At 34.5% G+C, this 19,914-nt stretch overlaps 1 protein-coding gene across 2 annotated transcripts in view; it reads left to right on the forward strand.

Moving 5' to 3' along the window:
* The first annotated feature begins 13,858 nt into the window (after positions 1–13,858).
* Positions 13,859–19,914, forward strand: part of LOC149540873 (retinoblastoma-related protein-like) — a 72,437-nt gene continuing 66,381 nt past the window's right edge. Inside the window, exons 1-2 of one of the 2 annotated variants that reach the window (XM_089801943.1) lie at positions 13,861–14,206; positions 15,224–15,413. In XM_089801943.1, the coding sequence (XP_089658069.1) occupies positions 15,306–15,413 (108 nt within the window). In that variant the 5' untranslated portion in view covers positions 13,861–14,206; positions 15,224–15,305. Of the gene's footprint in view, positions 14,207–15,223; positions 15,414–19,914 lie in introns of both variants that reach the window. The other variant, XM_089801944.1, reaches the window with a different exon arrangement.

Here is a 19,914-nt window from a genome sequence, read left to right on the forward strand (position 1 = left end):
TGCACTCAAAAGAGATTTAGTAAAGACTATTAAGTCTACCATGTTAAAGGATTTGACTAATGCACCTGTTAGGATGAACCAGTGGCTGATCTCTAATTTGCAACTTTGATTTACTGGTTGATATTCCTTCTATTGTAATGATCACCTAATTGTGATAGATAAATCTCTATTGTCCCTTATACTATTTGTAACCTTCTTTAATTTGCACTTCTGCTTATCACATACTCTTCACATACCCATACTTGGATATGATACAATGCATTACATATATACCAATCCAAATCATAACTTAATGGAGTTGGCTACAATACCAATTTCATCATAACTCGCAAAGTCAACCCAACTATTGTAACTTAGGTTCTAAAGAAAAAGTTAGTGATGTTCTGACACATGACAAACACTGTCAATGCTCGACAATCTTTGGCACTCGGTTGAACTTGGAGCTTGGTTCATACTAATCACTTCCAACTAGCTTGAACTTGGTCAACATTGTGTGACTCGATGAATATTGAGAAACTTGGTAGCTACTGGATCACTTGGTTGATACTGCATGACTCGACCAACACTAGATCTACTTCATTAACCCTATGAGCTTAGTAGACACTATTGGACTTGGTTAACACTATAGAGCTCGGTTAACACTATGGTCTCTTTACTTCCATTGAACAACTCAGTAGCCTCTACTATGCTTGGTTTGCACTGTACATTGTTTATGAGGCTCGATAAACACTGTATAGCTCAACAAACATTGAAAACTAACTCAGGTGCTCAATAGACATTGTATTCTAACTACTTGGTTTGGGAACAACTGAATCACTTGGTTAACACTGCAAACTAAAAGATAAGCTTGGTAGAAACTATAGAGCTTGATAGCAATGTAACCAATTGACAAAGTATTGAGTCATTGATAGACAAATTGACCTTATCTATCTATACTTGAATTTTCATCATGACATTATTACAAATACATACCTTAGTGTACATAGCAAGATGTATATCAAGAAAGTTGTGAGATAATAAAACATCATTGCAGTCTTTCCATATAGTAAACAAAATCTACAATCTGAAAGCATGTCATATTTGGGAATACTTAAAAGGGAGTTTGGTTGCATCTTCCAGTACAACCATATGCCAGGAAAAGGCCTTTGGGCAAAAAGCCTTAAAAAATCATGAACCCATAGCTAGTAAATTTGGGCTCACCTGCTGAACCAAAAAATATGTAGGAAGCTTTCTGACTGGCTACAAAATGGATATCTAGGGTCTGAGACACTTAGATGTTAGAGCTAAGGGCCCAACGACAACCCTTGGAAAAGGAAACACCAGGAAAAGTGAGATATTTTTGGCTCCATGATAGCTTGGCAAACTGTAGCAAACCTAAGACTCCAAGTCTTGTGAGAGGAATGCAAATGCTAATGTTGGTTGAGAGTGTCAACCATCGAAAGGTGCGAAACTAGCCACTGATAGCCCAACTTGGGTTTATATCTAGTCAAAGGAGTGGTAGGATACCACTTATAGTCCTTCCACCATGGGTGAGATGACTAAATACCAAGCTTGTGCAACATATGGTGAAGCATTATAGAAACTAGAAGACCAACTATCTACCAACCTAGATGGATAATCTTGAACTACACCTACAAGTCCTCCCATGAGTGAAGGCTCATAGTAACTCTGGAAAAGAGATCTTTGAGTGTCTTGATTCCCCTTCTAAATAAGGGTAACACACTAGCTCCTTGTATTTTAGCCAGAGGAACACCTTGAATAGAAAATAGAGGAGATCACCACAAGTTTTGCTAGTTCATAGAGAGCCAATCTCTGAACCCTTTCCTGCCCAGTGAAGCCAAGGCTTGATGGCTTCCCAGGGTTTCCAAATGCTTAGAGCAATAATGCTACCCTAAATATGCATTGGTTCAGTGGTCACAAGAAGGGTTTGAAAGCTAATCTCCTTCCATGTTGGTTGGTTAACTAGAAAGCCTAAAGAAATGCAATGTTAGAACAAAATTTTCCAGGCTTCATTGGTAGTGAGAGCCCGAATGACCCACTCGGCACAAAGGGAAATCCACTACTTGTGAGTGGAAAGCAATCCAAGACCACCATAGTCTTTGGGTAGACAATAAAAATCCCAAGCAACTCTATAAAAGTCATAATGTACAACATTAGAGGCCTAGAGGAAGTCCCTTAAGAGACATTCACGCTTGAGGTATGAAGCTTTGGAAGGAGCCCAACACAAGGAGTAGAAGACATGCGTAGCAGCTAGCACTTTAAAAAAAAATCTAAAATTGGTGATCCAATATTCTAGCTTCTTCTCAATCCTAGCTAGGATAACATTCCACGACTCTAGTAGGGAAGCTTGAAATAAGGGAATGCCCAAAAAATGAAAAATTTCTCCATGTTGCACTCATTTCCACTCGTAGGATTGTAGTCATTAAGGGCCTAACAAAAAGGTTTGTTTATAGCAGAGGGTCTTATGTCATTGAATAACAGACCCAGAAGCAAGGTAGAAAGTACCCAAGCATTGCAAGGTGTTGACAATATTGCCCTCATCTTCTAGAAGAGTGAGAAAGGAGTCATCTACAAAATGGCTATTTACAAGTTATGTAGTAGAATTAGGAGAACTATGCTATATACAAGGCCCTGAGAGATGGCATCAAAAAGTAGATAACCAAACCTTTCAGCAACCAAAACATAAAGATAAGGTGCTAAGGGACAACCTTGATGAATAGATCTGTAGAATCCAAAGGCTTTAGATTGTCATCCATTTATGATAATACAAGAAGATGCATCTCCAAAAAAGCATCTGAACTAATTATAGAAAAATTGGGCCAAATCCAAGGGCGTGAAGTATGGCCAAAATGAAAGGCCATTCAATCTGGTCATAGGCTTTGGTAAAGTCAATCTTAAGAAACAAGGCCCATTGTTTGGACTAATGAGCCCACTCCATACCTTCCCAAACAACAATGATATTATCCAAAATATATATGGATTTGATGAAACCAAAATTTGTTCAGGATGAATAATCTGCAGGAGTAGATGCTAGATTTTAATGGAGAGAGCCTTGGCAATTATCTTGTATGAGACATTCAATAGAGTGATGAGCCTCCAATTGCACATGTCTTCAGGATCACCATCTTTAGGTATGAATTTGATATTACCTTTATTAATTATGTTGCTTAAGTAATGAGTAATATATGCTTCTTGATAGACCTGATGCAAATTAGGGCCAATGTCTTCCTTGGAGACTTTGTAAAATTCACAAGGGAAGCCATCACATCTGGGGCTTTATCATCATCCATGGAGAAGAAAACTTCCTTGAGATCACCAAGTGTAATCTTCTACTCATAGAAGGCACATTGCTCTAGAGCAAGCTGATTGGGAGTGAATGCAATGCAAGCTTGTAAGGCATGGTCATGCATAGAAGAGGGTCCCTGCATAGTGAAAACCTTCACATAATGATGCACAAAAGATAGAAGGATACTAGGCAGGTTACAAAGAACCTACTGGTCTTCCCTAATATGCTTGATGCCCATTATAGAGTGGCGAGCTCACACAATATTGAAAAAATCCTTAGAAGCCTAATCACCAACCTCTAGCTAGTGTAGATAGGATTTGATCTGAGCTCCCCTGGCAACATAATTGTTTGCAACTTGTTTCTAGTGTCAAATATTGGCAAGCTAAACTTGTAAATTCGTGTCAAACAGATTCATGGTGAGAGCTTTTGAGGCCGTATGAAGATCTTTGGTGGTGGCATTAGAAGATCTTTGGAAGTACATGGCCAACTCTCCCGTAAATGCAAAGAAATCATGTAGTATGGAGGATGACATCATTCTAGCATTAAATCCACCCAACATAAGTGTGGGGCCTAGGCTCAAGTTTCTAGACATGAAGAATGTGGGAAATTGTGGGCGGATGGGACATCAAGGGAGTATTGAGAAAGAATTGAGTTTTGAAAGGATGAGGCTAAGTTGTGTGCTAGGTGATAGAAAAGAGGATGGGGTAATGATCATACAAAGTCACATTTGGCAAAGGGGTGATGGGTAATGCATGCTCGTGTGAAAAGGAAAAAAAGGACTGAGCCAAAAGCATAGCCTTGTCCAGTCTCTTTAACATCCTGTCAAACCTAGCTCGATAGTTGGACCAAGTATGCCAAACCCCACCAGATTGACGATGGTTAGCATTGGGATAAAAAAAGGCCCAAGTTATTTTGCATGGAAAACTAGGCTTCTCTTTCACCTATTGCCCATTGAAAGGGAAAAACTTCTTTATTAGTAGCCAACTCAACCATATTGAAGTCCCCACAAAAATCCCAAGTGGCATGTGGAAAATAATCTATCAACCAACACTACAGGTGTGAATGCTCAACAATATCATTGGGGATATAGATATTAACAATACCAAAGGAATGATTTTTGAAAAGACAACCAAATCCAAACAATTCTCTACATGGGGTTAGAACCACATAAAATAACTGAAGAAAGTAAACAAGGAGAGAGTTGAAGAGTGACTATACCATCTTATCTAGCCTCATGTTGGGAAGAAAAAGAAGCACTATCTAGCCAAATAACACAATAGGCTGAGTTGAGAAGGAACCCAACAACTTTAAGTTCTTGAAGACACATAACATCAAGATTACCAAGCCAACGCCTAGTATCACAAACATAATATTTTCTAGGGAGGTCTATTAACCCCCACACATTCCTGCCAATAGTGACATGTTGTGATGGTTAAGTTGTTGCGTTGTTATCCTTGCCATCAAGGTTCAAATCTCATGGGGATGAGGTCCCTTGTTTGTGGCCTCACTGGTTCATAGCTCCAAGTCAAAGCATTTACCCCTCTTTAAAAAAAAAAAAAAAAAAAAAAAACCCCACACATTCCATGAGAGACAATTCATTATAACACAACTTGCATGTCTTCCCTGTCCCCAAGAGAGGAGAAGTGGTTGTGCAGTTTCATGGAGGCATCAAATGAGGGGTCTCCAAGAGAGATGACTTGCCGTATCTTCTCCCCAATTATCAGATACCTTGTCGCGACCTTCTAGGCTAGGAGAATGACAAAGGGATTGGGATGAAATTATTGAAACCACTTGCGGTGCTTAAACCCATGTAGGGTGAGACTTGAGGGTATGAACATCTATCGCCCCTTGAGCACTAGGGTTTAAAGTAGGTTAAGGCATGAGCAAAGGGACTGAAGATTCTAGTGGTGCCAGACTTGAGCTGGGATGACCATTATTTTGAGGCAAAGAACCTACCTTAGTCATAGTGGAGCCTTTGCCTTTTTTCACAATAGTAGTCCATTTTTCTTTTTTGGGTGCCTGGAGCTGGTTTGGCTTCTTAGACTGGTGGACGATTGTGTTCCAGCAGTGGACAATCCTTGATCTTGTGTTCCATGGATTGACACCTAGAATAGGCATTCAGGACGTTAAGCTAAAGAACCTTTTGAGTGAAGGTGGTACAACCTATCTAAATTTTAATCGATTCTTTGAGTTTCCTAGAAAGGTCGACCTCAACACAAACCCTATGTTGGGGTCGAGCATTGAAAAACTTGTCTAGCTCAAGGTAAATGACCTTGCCAACAATTGGTAGAATGGCTTGCAGGAAGGACTAACATGGAATAGGAAGCATAGGGAACTCCACCCATACGGGGACCTTAAGCTTGCGGTCATTAGAGACAAAAAAAATTACGGGACCAACACTAAAAAACTAGAAGAGAGGACCTGATAGACCAGGGACTTATAACAAACACATGCTCAGCTTGGGTAGGGTTGGCAAAGAGAAAAATAAAAAAGCCATTAGTAAGACTTTGAACACCTTCATGATAGACACCTTGAGGTGTCCATACCTTGGAAACCGATTTAGGTTGCATGCTTTCAAATTAAGTGCAACCCACAAAATACCCAATCAAGGTTTATTATTCTAGCCAAGTACATGCACTATCAAATTCCTTGACATTCAAAACAACATCAGGGGAGGAGTTACCTTGTGAAACACCTTGGGAATGAACTTGTGTGGGCATTTGTTCGACAGAACCATTCTCTCCAAGAACAATAGCTCCAACACCAGCAATAGTTGCTGGGTCAGAAAAGGCCAAGGCCATTATAACTGAAAATAAATCCCACAGTAAATGCAGTATGACAAGTGGCGAACAAACAAGGATTCAGATGGAGGTTGTACAAATCCTAGCAGAGCGCATTGTTGTCCATATTTTCATAGAAACTAAGTTTTCCTTCAATTATTCTTTTGAATCCAAAGAAAAAGAATACAACAAGTTTCTTTAGTTGTTCTTTTTAGATATAGAAAGAACCAAAGATTTAGATGTAGAAAGAACAAAAGTGAGGCATTTCAACTATTCTTTTTAGATGTATAAAGAATAAAATTTTAGATGTAGAAAGAATAGGACTGAGGCATATAGAAAAATTCTTAATCGTGAAATTTAGAGTCAAGAAAATACAATTTCTAAATATAAAAAATAATAGATTTAATTTATAAAAATATTAAGTAAAGGATATACAACGAAATATTAAATCTGTAATTAATTTGAAATACTCAATATAGTTTTCACCTAATATTGAATATTAAAAAAAAAAAACTATTAAAAATATATTCTAAATATTTTAAACACCTCTATCTACTAAATAGTATTTAAAAAACATAATTTAATTTTTTCTTATAACAACTATAACAATCTTCCATGAATACATACATTTATAAGAAAATGTGTATAATTATGCAAATCCACTCGTCTCAATAGTGCATTTTTTATTTACTTTGAGATGATTATGTATGGATTCTTATTTTGAAAGAGCATAAGGTTTCAAGCATATATAGACTTTGTGAGTTAATCCAATAAAACTGTGAAAATTCATAAGAACATATGTAATTTTGTTTAATTTATTATCAATTTAAAAATATGAAAAATAAATCAAAAACTAAACTTTAAACCTAGTTAAGTAGAGTAGTAGAAATACAAATTTAATAATTATAAGAAAGAAATTGAGTTAATTATAATGATAATATTTAATTTTTAATACTATTTATTTAATTTTCATTGATATATATATATTCTTCAAAAGGTTGAGGTCCTCGGATGAGCGGGAGTGGAGGAGGGGGTGGGGAGAGGGGCAAGTGACTCATAATCCTTCCACTGTATGGAGAGGGAGGACTTCGTTACTCTTTGAAGCCAACCTCCACACGATCCCTTTCACTTTAGTCCACAAGATAGAACCTCTTGACTTCATAGGAGGGCAATGAAAAAACTCTCTATGTGGAGTAGGGTGTAACACATAACATGCCACAACATCTCCCCTCCTCACATCTCCAAACAACTCTCTTGTTCCTCAACCTTGTGCGCCCCCACTCGGGTTATAGGCTAGCGACACTGAGCTCGACATATTTCATTGATATTTTAATATTTGATTAATATTTTCACATTTTAGATGAATTATTACATAATTTAAAAAAAATATCATATTTAAATGTATATATACATTTATTTCTAATTCAAAATAAATTCTAATTAATCAAAGTATTTTAGTATGTTAATGTTTTATTGAAATTGATAAATTATTAAATATATTTTAGCTGATAAGCTATTTGTGAGAACTTTGTTATCAAAAATTGAATTTTTTGATGGAAAAGTTGTCAGTTGGTTGAAAAAATTGTGAGTTGGCTAGAAAAGTTGTCAGTTTGGTCAAAAAATTGAAAATCATTTTTCTTTATTATTTACCAACCAATTTTAATCTCACTCCACTTTTAGCTCTTGTTTTGATATTTATTAGTTGTTATCTCCACTTTGAACTATTGTTTTCTTTTTCTATTTATTTTAAAAAATAATTACTTGTGATCTCCACATTAGTTATGTTGTGATATTTATTTATTTAACTTTTGATTTTTAAAATTAATTTAGATTTTAATTTTTAAATTATTTTAATTTAATTAAAATTTATTAATAATCTATTTTGTTCATATAAGATTATATTTTAAATATCCACTTTTAACTATTTTTTTTTCTTATTTATTTAAAAATAATTACTTGTGATCTCCACATTAGATTATGTTGTGATCTATATTGATTAAACTTTTGATTTTTTAAATTGATTTAGGTTTTAGTTTTTAAATTACTTTAATTTTTTTTTAATATTAGTTTAGTTTTTTCTTTAAATATTATTTTTTCAGTTTCTATAATTTATTTAGTCAATAGAATATATGTTTTGATTAAGTAAAAACAAGTTTTAAAGGACCCAAAACCTTTTACAAAGTAACCAAAAGTCTTGAGAGAAAAGCATAAAAGCTAACATCTAAGTCTAAAAACATAGTTCACCATATAACAGGCCTCTAGAAAGAGTAGAGAAAAATAGAAAAAATAGGAGGCTGACCAGAAATAGAGCTGAAAAGATAGCAAAGGGACAACAAAAAATCAACACCCGAATAGTTACATAGTCTTCAGTAGGTCAGCAGCTTGGTCTGCCAAGATGTGCATATTCTTCGCAGTGGCCTTCATGTCTTCCATCTTGTTCGTCTCCTCATTCTTCTTAGAATGAACTTGAGTGCGTTTACTAGGTCCCTAGTTCTCAACCACAGTAGGGGAATCCTATCCTTTATCTTGCTCATGCTTTTTTAGGAGACTACTCACATTATCCGCCATAGTCTTTGATGAATTACTATTATTATCAATCATTTTCTTGATCATCTTTTCAATATTATTCACCTTGGTCTCCAAGCTTGTCACCTTCTTCATATTATCACTATTAGCCTTCTCTAGCACCTTGTTTTTGGCTTCAACCCATGGAATCTTTTTCATATGGTTTTTAACCTCTTCAACATTTCCAATAACCTTTGAAAGCTGGTCAATATGTTGATGTAAAGTGCACTCCCCTCTGGCCAATTTGCTTACCTGCTCAACTTCCTTAACAATAAACTGCATTTGTTGTTTCAAATTTCCAACTTACTTCAAAATGATCCCAAGGCTTCCTAAAGGTCTTTTAGTAATGCTAGCCTCACCCTCGTCCTTGTCAAAAACTAGAATTTGCTCCTGATCCCCATATTCCTCTCTTTCTAGCGCCACATTCGTCATATAATTCTCAACCCCCTCCTCTTGAGGCCTCATCGATTTTCTCTTCCTCTCCATTCTATGAGCAAGAAGTTCATCATCTGATGGGGTCGAAACCCTATCATTATTGTGACCCTTAATACCTAGTCCCTTTCCAGCACTCCCCTTCTTCTGGGAACCTCTCATTTTTTCCTCAACAAAGTCACTGCCACGGTCAGAGTTTTTCACCTCAACTTTCTTCTTCTTCTTCTTTGAGCTACACCCAATATCCCCTTTCAAACTCCTATTCCTCCCCTCTGCTTCATCCTCAATATCCTTGTCATAACCTTTCTCTGAGAGGCTACCCTCCGTATCATACTCCACCACCTTCAAACTGCCCCTAGGTTTTTCAACCTTTTTGGATTTTAAAACATTCATAATAAGAACCATAAGTCCCTCATGACACACATGTTCCCCATTTGGATCATTTTGAATTGCCTAAATAGAGTAACCCAATGACTGCCTCAAGTAAAAGGGAAAATTGATCCTTATAGCATGCCTAAAGTGGTTAGCTAACATAAAGTGATAACCATAAAGCTTTGTAAACTGGCCATCCAAAGTAAGGTATTCCATAATAACAAACAACATGAATCTCCAAGGTCAAGAAATAGAGGTAGGGTTGAAATAAGAGTTACCAATTTTCACTAGTCAATTTTGCTCTTTTGTTGAATCCACAAATTCATCAATAGCCCTATTCAACAGCTTCCTATCTCAATAGAAGTTGATGCCTTCCATATCTAGCCCCGTAGCCTCTACAATCACCTTGTCAGTCACATTCATTCTCTAATTTTTGACATGGATAGAGCTGTCCCTCTAGGTTTTGATAAATTGTTGCGTTATGATAGGATTATTTCCTTTGAGCCTTTCCATGTAGCCAGTAAAATTCCCACTCCTCAGGATGTCCCATACCTCCTCTTTCTTCTTCCACTCCTTGTAGCTTGCAGGTTCCGCTCTCTTCCTTTTCCCTCCCTTTTTTTTCCTTCAATGTCGCTAGATAGCTTTCTCTAAAAAACCCTATGCAAATTGTTACCAAAATCAATACCGCAGTCAAAGGAAAAAATGGTATTAACAGCCCACAGTTCATGTGTAATAAAGCTTGGTGTTCTAAAAATCATCACTCGCCATATCCCAAGTGTGATCAAATCATAATTACAAATCTTTGACATCATCATTATTAAAACATCTTTGTCTACACCTCATTTTATCATAATTGATAATTTGGCAGCCATCTGTAGGTAAAAGATCATTATTATTCCAAATAACTTTTTGATCACTTAAACAGGCCACGTTAGTTTCCCAATTAGCAGCTCGATTTGCTTCCCTAAAGTTATGGGTAACAAAACATTTATCAAAAGAATTGATAAAATTAATAGCTTGAAGAATAATATTGCTAATAGTCCATGAAGACTTAGTGATTTTATTAAGATAGTTGATGATATTAAGAGAGTCTCCTTCCACCTAGACCTTCCTCAGGTTCAAACTCTTCGCGTAAATGAGACCATGAAGGGTGGCACAAGCTTTAGCCACATGATCAGTTTCACTACCAATAGGGATAGCCATACATCCCACTTTCTCACCACAAGAGTTCCTGATAACTCTACCACAACCAACAATACTCGGGTTCCCTTTAGAGGCCCCATCAAAATTTATCTTGAACCAGTTCACCGGTGTGCTATCCCATCTAGCATTATCCCTCAGATTAGGGCCCTGCTGGTCCTTACACAAGCTCTTAAGGTTCCAATTTTGGATTAGCCTATCTTCCCACTCATTATGAGGTTGCTGACCAAAACCGTTGGCTTTGATATTCTCTATAATTAGAGCCATAACTTTATAAAAGACTTCATCAGAATTAGATTCTACACCTCTAAAGACCCTATCATTATGCTCCTTCCATATACCCCAACAAAGATAAGGGAGAATAAAATCCCACAATCTTAAGATCAAAATATTCTTGGAAGGGAGTTTCCAACTAGTAAAAAACATTTGGATAGTGGCTGGAAAGATTGAAACCATATTCAATAGGTCACACACCTTGTCCTAGAGCTTTTTGGTAAAAGAGCAATGCAAAGTAATATGGTTGATTGATTCATAATCATTCTTGCAGAGAACACACCTATTAATAATGATGAATTCTTTCTTCACTAAATAATGACAAATCCTTTCTTTAATAGAATATTCGTTAGAGATGTCACTATTTTTCATTTTTTTTTTTGTATTTTTCTTATTAATTTTTCATAATAAATTTTTTGATGGTTTTTTTTTAATAATTTTTTTTTCATATTTGATAAATTGAATTTAATTGTTAAATCTTGAAATTATTGAACACATTTCTTAAGCAATATTCAAATTGCCTAAATATTGTAAATTTTATATCTATGTTTTAATCTTCAACTTTTTTATTTTTATATTTTCATTTTAAAGAAATTTATATTTACATTATTTAATGTTCATTCTACATTTTTCTCTTAAATCTCATCTCCTATCGACGCACTCGTTGCATGTACAAAAGCATGTGACTGCTAGTTTAATTTTTATATTAGTTTAGTTTTTATTTAAATATTATTTTTAAGTTTATATAATTTATTTAGTCAATATAATATTTGTTAGAGATGTTGCTATTTTTAAATATTTTTCTTTTTAATTTTTCATAATAGATTTTTTGATGAGGTTTTTAATTTTTTTTTTTTCATATTTGCTAAATTGAATTTAAATAAATAATATTTATTAATCTATTTAAAAGATTTTAGTAAATATTATCTTATTTAAATGAAAAATTATTAATAATCTAATTTCTTTACATAAGATTATATTTTAAATCTCCACTTTTAACTATTGTTTTTCTTGTCCTAATTATTTAAAAAATAATTACTTGTCCACATTAGCTCATGTAGTGATTTCTATTTGTTTAACTTTTGATTTTTAAAATTGATTTAGATTTTAGTTTTTAGACTATTTTAACTTATTTTTATTGATTAAGATTTTAATTTTCTAAATTATTTTTATTTATTTTTTATATTAGTTTAGTTTTTTCTTTAAATATTATTTTTTAGTTTCTATAATTTATTTAGTCAATAGAACATTTGTTAGAGATGTTGCTATTTTTTCATATTTCTCTTATTAATTTTTCATAATCGATTTTTTGACGGTTGTTTTTAGATAATTATTTTTTCATATTTGCTAATTAAATTTAATTAAATAGTATTTATTAATCTATTTAAAAGATTTTAGGAAATATTATGTTATTTAAAGTGAAAATTATTAATAATCTAGTTTGTTCACGTAAGATTATATTTTAAATCTCCACTTTTAACTATTGTTTTATTTCCTATTTATTTAAAAAATAATTACTTCATCTCCACATTAGCTCATTAGCTCATGTTGTGATCTCTATTTATTTAACTTTCAATTTTTAAAATTGATTTAGGTTTTAGTTTTTAGATTATTTTAACTTATTCTTTATATTAGTTTAGTTTTTTCTTTAAATATTATTTTTAAGTTTCTATAGTTTATTTAGTCGTAGAATATTTGTTAGAGACTTCATATTAATTTTTTTATTTCTCTTATTTATTTTTCATAATAATTTTTTTGATAGAGCTTTTATAAATTTTTTTTTTTCATAATTGATAAATTGAATTTAAATAAATAATATTTATTAATCTTTTGAAAACATTTAAGTAAATATTATGTTATTTAAATTGAAAATTATTAATAATCTATTTTGTTCACATAAGATTATATTTTAAATAATAATTTTATTATCGAGCACCTATCGACTTATTGTTACAAGCACAAAAGCGTGCAACTACTAGTATATATGTGTGTGGGTGCGCATATGTAGAATAAGAGTAGCGCTTCTTGAAAATCCGCTCTTATAACACCTATTTGTATGAACCAATCAAAATAGTTTTAATTATTTTATTACTTAAAAGTCTCACATTTAAATATTAGAAAAACCAAAAAAACAAAAACAAAAAACAAAAATACTCACATTTAATTGGTTGAAAGAGAAAATATTCATCACTATTAAGAATAAGTGATTACAACAGTATTAGCTTAGCAAAATACAATAACTCTAAATTAATTAATCATTGCTTAGAAAAATCTAGCACATAATAGTTGTGGAAAAACAAAAAAAAACAGATCTTCCATATAAAGTCAAAAATAGATTTGATTTATTTTAAAAAAGTAAAAATTAGATTTGATTTATTTTCAAAAATTAGAAATTAAGATATGATTTATTTTCAAAAAGTATAAATTAGGTTAAATTTGTTTTTGAAAAAGAGACACAAGATTTATTTATTAATTTATTTTTAAAATTATTTTAATAACAATATTAATTAATACTTAAATATATATATATATATATATATATATATATATATATATATATATATATATATATATACTTACAAAGTTACATGTACAAATAATAAAGAGATAATTACCTAAAAAAAATCCTTCCCTTGTATAAACTTACAATTTTTTTGTTTTAAAGTTTTAGTCCTACTTAAAAAAATAATACAAAGCTTAATTTAGGACAAAAAATTAATTAGTCTCCCTAATAAGATAAGAAAAGGATGGTGAGTTCTACACCTATAAACAAAGTCAACCAATATTAGTTAGTTATCGCCGCATACGGAGATAAATAATAATAATAATTCAAAATAAATAAATAAATAGTAATAATAATAACGGTTCGCATGTGCACATAATGTATTTACATTGTCGCTTTCCAGACACGCATGGATACTATAAATAGCAAAACTTGTGTATCCATCAGATATCCCATGTGAATATCTCATGCTTATTTCGCGCGCGACATACAAGAAAATTACCCGAAGAGGAAAATTTATGACAGAAAAACACAACGGTCGACGAATGAAAATAAGAACGCCATTCGATCGTTTATTTTTAGCGTGACAAAAAGAAGCTTCAGACCCAATTCAATGGCCGACAGATTTGGTTTAGAAGACTCCTGTTAAACAATTCAGTCTTCATTGCTGTGCGTTCGGTCGGACTCCAGAGCTCGAGCTTTACCAGTCGACATAAAGTTCGCCTATGCTCTGTTCCGATCCACTTTTTTTTTTCCTCTGCTACGATTGGCGATTATAAACCCTTGGATAAACAGGTACACGGAATTTTTAGTTGTTTTAATACAGAGCTGTGTGTTTTAGGTTCATTTTTCTTTTCTTCTTTTGCGAATTTGAGTCTGTGTAGTTGATGCGGTTGAATCTGTAGAAAACAAGTTTCCAATTGGCCTGAAATCGGTAGAAAAGACGAGAATTTTTGCAAGAACTTACGCTTTCAAGTTTGTTGCATCAAAGAGAGATATAATAATAACGATATAAACGAGTATAACAGAGGGAAGGATAAAGGTTATTATAATTTAACAATTGCTGCTGCAAAATTATATTTCTTGATCACAATACATATATAGATACAGGACTGTGCTGAGATCTCCTGTTATCTGAGATCTGAATTGGACTCCGCTCACAACTCCAGACAAATTTAGTTGCAGGACGAGAGTTGAAACTTGCAGCCCGTCCACACGGCGAAGGGTGGGGAAAACTAAGGGGGAAAATTGGTAACGGCAGTGCTGATTGTCGGTCTTGAGCAAGCGGTTGGTGTCATCGTTCTGCATAGTCGAGGATCCAAGCATAATCAATGTTTAGGAGCTCAAGTTTTTATGGTTTAATATATTGTACAATAACATGTGGGAGAAATTTTGAGCTGGCATCCGTGTAAGGGAATCCTTGTTCACGAATTGCGGCATTAGTTGAAGAGGGTGGTTTGTGTGTTGTATAATTGATTAGTCAGATCAGGAGCATATTTTCTCTAGCTAATCTAATTTATGATTAGAGTAATTTACCAAGAGATTTTGGGCTAAAATCCGGGGAAGATAATATATTTTCCATTTGAATTACCAAAAGTGCGGCGTTTGAATAACAGGTCGGTTTAGACTATTTTTATAAGCTGAGATTGCAGGCTAGGCAAGCTTTTTATCCTGTGCGAGGTGATCTATAGTCAATATTTTTAGCTAATCTGATCAGAGATGTTTTATAAAAAACAATGCAGGGTAGTTTTAGCATAGTTTTATGTAGATGAATTATTTACTAACTGTAATGGTAGTGTTTGAATTGTGTAGATTTTTTCTGGGCGAATGAATTGCGGGGAAGAATTAGATTTCCGAGATTGTAAGGCTGTATTAGAAGTTAACGAGGTGTTCCATGGGTCCTCAGCCTTTGCTAGTGGAAGAAATCAAGCCTTCAACGAGCTTAAAAAGATTGAATCCTGACGCGGATGACAGGGAAACTGTGCTCAAAGATTTTTGCCAGGTATTTTGTGGATTATTTGGTTGTGTGAACTAAAAAAAATGTCATTGAAGAATCTTGCTCTGTTTGTCCTTGATTGTGGTTTTCATTTGGCAGGCAGACTGTGTTTTTCGCTTTATTGTTGTTCTGCGAAGTAATTCACTATGATTTTTATTTTTAATTTGGTATGCTAGTTCATTAATCTTCTTAGTTCTTAGGATAGCACCTATGCTCATCATGTCCTAATTTCTTGCAATAGGCACATTTCATCTTCTTCTTTTATGATGATTCCTCTTTAAAAAAGGTCTTGGCTCAGAAGTATGTACTATGTTGTGAAGGAGATTCTTAACTTGCTCTTTAGGCTTGGAATCCTTATTCGGTGTCTTGCCTTTGCTACTTGAAACTTTAGGATGCAGACCTCTTGCAAGAAGTGCTTGAGACCTTGAAGGTGTCAATGTGCCCATTTGGGCACTTTATTTGTTCCTTCGTGAGCTGAGCTGCAAAACCGAAAAGAGAAGACATTGTGTGTGCACTACTTAGAGCATCCATAGTGGCATAAAATGTAGAAACAAATACTGAATAATTAGGACCTAGCTTAGAGAGAATAGAGAGAATCAATTGTTCATACTCTTTTGTAACCCCAAATTCTTTTAAATACAGTCTAAGAGAGTTAAGCTTTGTGAAAAAAAATCTTCAATATTCTCAAAATGCTTAGGATCTCGACTCATTAGTGTATTCTTCAATCTAAACTTTCTCATTTTATCTAGATTGGCAAAGAGAGTCTCTAAGGTAGTCCAAATTTCATTAGGATTTTTACAAGATACAAGATAATAGGTCAAATCAGCAAATAAAGAATAATGAGTGTACCAAGAACTTCATCTCTTCGCTCAAGCCATCTATCTTTTCTGCAACACTTGTAGGTTCTGGATCTTGGGCCAGAGTTATACACTTCCATTGCAGTTTAAACAACAAAATCTCTGTACGGGATTACAATTTATGATAATTACACGGAACTAGAAGCTCTACTTTTGGCAAATCCACAATGAGACGAGAATGTAACAAATCTTCCTCACATACCTAAAAACAACCCCTTTGAGCAAAACCAGTAACTCTGATGGAGTAGATATTGGAAAAATGTGTCAACCCTGGACTCTGGTGAAAAGAGTTTTTTTTTTATGAATAGTCCCTTTTCTATTAATTAAATATTAAAGTTACATATTCCCCAAAAAGGGCTGGGGAATATAGGATCACCCCCGAAAAATTCACATGGCAGAGCCGGAAAGTGTACAGCTATTCATAAAAAAAAAAAAAAAAACATATAAACAGCCCTCAGGTGGCTAAAGAGCTTTTGATAATATATGGCTTTCCAAAAACGAATCTTGTTTGCAAAAGTTGTGTGAGTTTAAAAAAAAGCCTATAAAAGCCACTTTAGAGCAAAAACTTAGCGTAGGGGCTCACCACACGGTGATGAGGGCACCTCAGTAGCAAAAAATGGGGCCCCTTAGGGTGATTTCGCATGGATTGGCAAATTTGGCGGGCAAGTTGCACAAACATGCACTACTAGCCAAGTCACAAGCAAATGACCACACTTGTATGTAAGCAAGCAGCCACCATGGGCTGCATATCACACAATAGAAGTGAGCACCAAGCTATTTAAAGTGCAAAAATTATATCCAACTCTTCATGTGGGACTAAAGGTCCCAGAATTGTTCAACCAAACTTCAAATCACAAGCCCACCATAGCTGTTAATGAAAATAGAAAACCCTAGGCTATAGATTTTAAAGATTGTGCTCCAAACAAAAGCTGCATCAGAGAGTTGGAGCATGTGTTGATGTTTTTGTAGCTTCCGTCAGAAAAATTCTATGAGACAAAACTATCGAAGATGCATATATATATTTTTTATATATATATGAGATATGATATATGTATACTTAACACATATTATGTGTGTGTGTGTGTATACATATATGCACAATATATATATATATACACATGTTAATCACAAATAATTGTTATTATATTAATCACATAATACTGAATAGAAAGGACATGTCTCTCCTTGGCCCATCCTCAATATAAATGAAATAGAGGTTGCTTCATATGGAAAACACAAAAAAATAATAGGCAGTATTATTACATCTTCAGCAATCATTTCTTCAACATGGTATCAGAGCAGGAACGAATGTCTCTGGAATTGACAAGTTTTTCCTGATTGAGAGTTGCAGCGAATTGATAATGTCTTCCATGTAAGGAAGTTGGATCAACAATAAGTTGAATATAGACATCATCTATGTGTCTGAAACTAAATGAATACAGAATTACTAGTATTGGGAATGAAGGATCTTGTTAGAGCTGAGTGTGTGCTCGCCACAATCTGTGGAATAAATAGTATGTTCACAAGGACATAATCTGAGCCCTACGATTATGATGCTATTGTTGCTAATGGTTTGGGGAATGTCTCCTAGATGCTCCTGTGAAGCCAGGCTTCTTAAGGCATGACAAAATTTGGTCACAATTGCAATGTTGTTGTATATTGGAAGATCTGGGAAGGTTGGAGTAGTAGGTGCATTAAAACCCACATATCTCAGAATCTCAGTTGTTTGATTCATCTTGAGTTGTAGACACCTTGGCAACCATATAGTAATTCACTTTCACTTGATTGGTTGTGAGAAGAATGCCTGTTGTGAGAAGAACGTCCATGACATAAAATAAAATGTTATTCTGAAAAATTTCGGTCATCAAATTTCAACTTTTGCAATAATGGTTTTGTTGGAATACAATACATTGATACCACATTAAGATGGTGTTTATTGTTTCATAGCCATGTAGCAATAGTCTTTGAAATGGTTTGAAAGAATGGCATGTCTTTCGTCTGACTTAAAAAGGTTAACATATTTGAAAACAAAGATATATTCGCACAGTACTTTATCTATCGATCTTTACAAATATTCTTATCACCAGTGCATGACTAGCCATGATAAAATTATTATTGGTTTCCTGAAGACCGAAAACAACAATGAGATATATTGAATGATCAGAGACTCCAAAATAGAACTATATTTGTGGATGCCCAAAGTATTTCAAAGAATCCAAGTCGGGTGATGACAAATATAGGCTCCATTCTGTTGATCAATAGGAAAAGTCTATCGACCAAGTGCATCACTGTGATTCTGAAATGGCTAGTTGCTTCATCAAGGTTTGGACATGGCTCCACACATGTCTCAGCCAACCATGCAGGAAGGCGCTAGGTCACTTCAAAGCAAAGATCTTCTCTTCTGAGCATGCAGTCTCTGCAATTTGGCCCATGGACCTTCCTCAACTGATAAACATGATTCAGCTGAAGCACCTAGCCGCCACACCTTCCTTAATATTGTCAATACTATCAGTGGGTCCCCATCTCAGCCAACCATACAGGAAGGCGCTAGATCACTTTGGAGTGTCTTTGTTCAGAGATGCCCCCAGGCTATCGGAGAAACTCTACTCCGTTGGATGCGTGTTAGGCAAAACACGCTTCTGAACTTGATTAAATTTCTTCTTATGATTCCAGCGGCACATTCAACATTCAGGAATCTATGGGGAGGATGAAAAACATACAGGAATTAACATTAGCAGCTGTTACAGTCCCAACACTAGCCTAGCTTAGCTTTATCTTGCGTGCCGATTGACATTTGCTGTGAGAAGATATCTGTAAAATTTAGGGCCTGGTTAGCGAATTAAGCAGTGAAGGTTTTGTCGTGTCTTTTAATAAACCAAAAAACTATCAGTAGTGTTTCTTGGTCTCGATGGAAAATTTGGCTTGGTAATTGGTTTTCTGGAGTGCTTTTTTTGAAAAAATAGTGGCAGAAAAGATAGGGCACTAAGCAGGTAACGGCACAGTGGGACCGGGACATCACACTGGAGCATCATAGTGGGACCAGGCAGCAAACACAATACCAGACAGGCTCAGATTCCAGACAGGCTCGTTTCCAAGGGAAAAACGACGACTGGGCCCAGCCCACAGCAAGATAGGGGTAGGCTTTTAAGCCAGGGGTTTCAAGGTGCACTTTCCGACTTTTTTTGTTTTATATATTTGCTCTTGTTAGTTTTGTTTCGTCCTTCTTTTCTTTGATCAATGGAAAAACAAATTGTGGATACACAAACAATGGGAAAACAAACGGTGGATATGCAAACATTAGGAAAGCAAACCATATCATTGGTAAAAAACGGTCAAGAAATTCTGGTGCACTTTGAAACTAACAATTTAGGTCAAGTCAAAATGGCATCACTCGGCAAGACAGGGAAATATATTTGGGTCAACATTAAACAGTTCAAGGGCATTTTAAAACGTAGACTTGCTCGCTTGAAAGGGTCACATGAAAAGCAGAAACACAGGCAGAGATTGCATAAACCAGAGAAGAAACAAAAAGATGTTGCCAAAATGTACCCTCCTCCAACACTTAGATGGTGACAATCATTTGTGTGGTAGCAACAACTTTGTTGATTCTGTCACTTATAGCCCTACCTCCACACCTCTCGCTTGGTGCC

Source organism: Cupressus sempervirens, chromosome 9 (genome assembly GCF_028749045.1).
Source record: "Cupressus sempervirens isolate cs-2001-9-10 chromosome 9, ASM2874904v1, whole genome shotgun sequence".
NCBI classification, from domain to species: domain Eukaryota; kingdom Viridiplantae; phylum Streptophyta; class Pinopsida; order Cupressales; family Cupressaceae; genus Cupressus; species Cupressus sempervirens.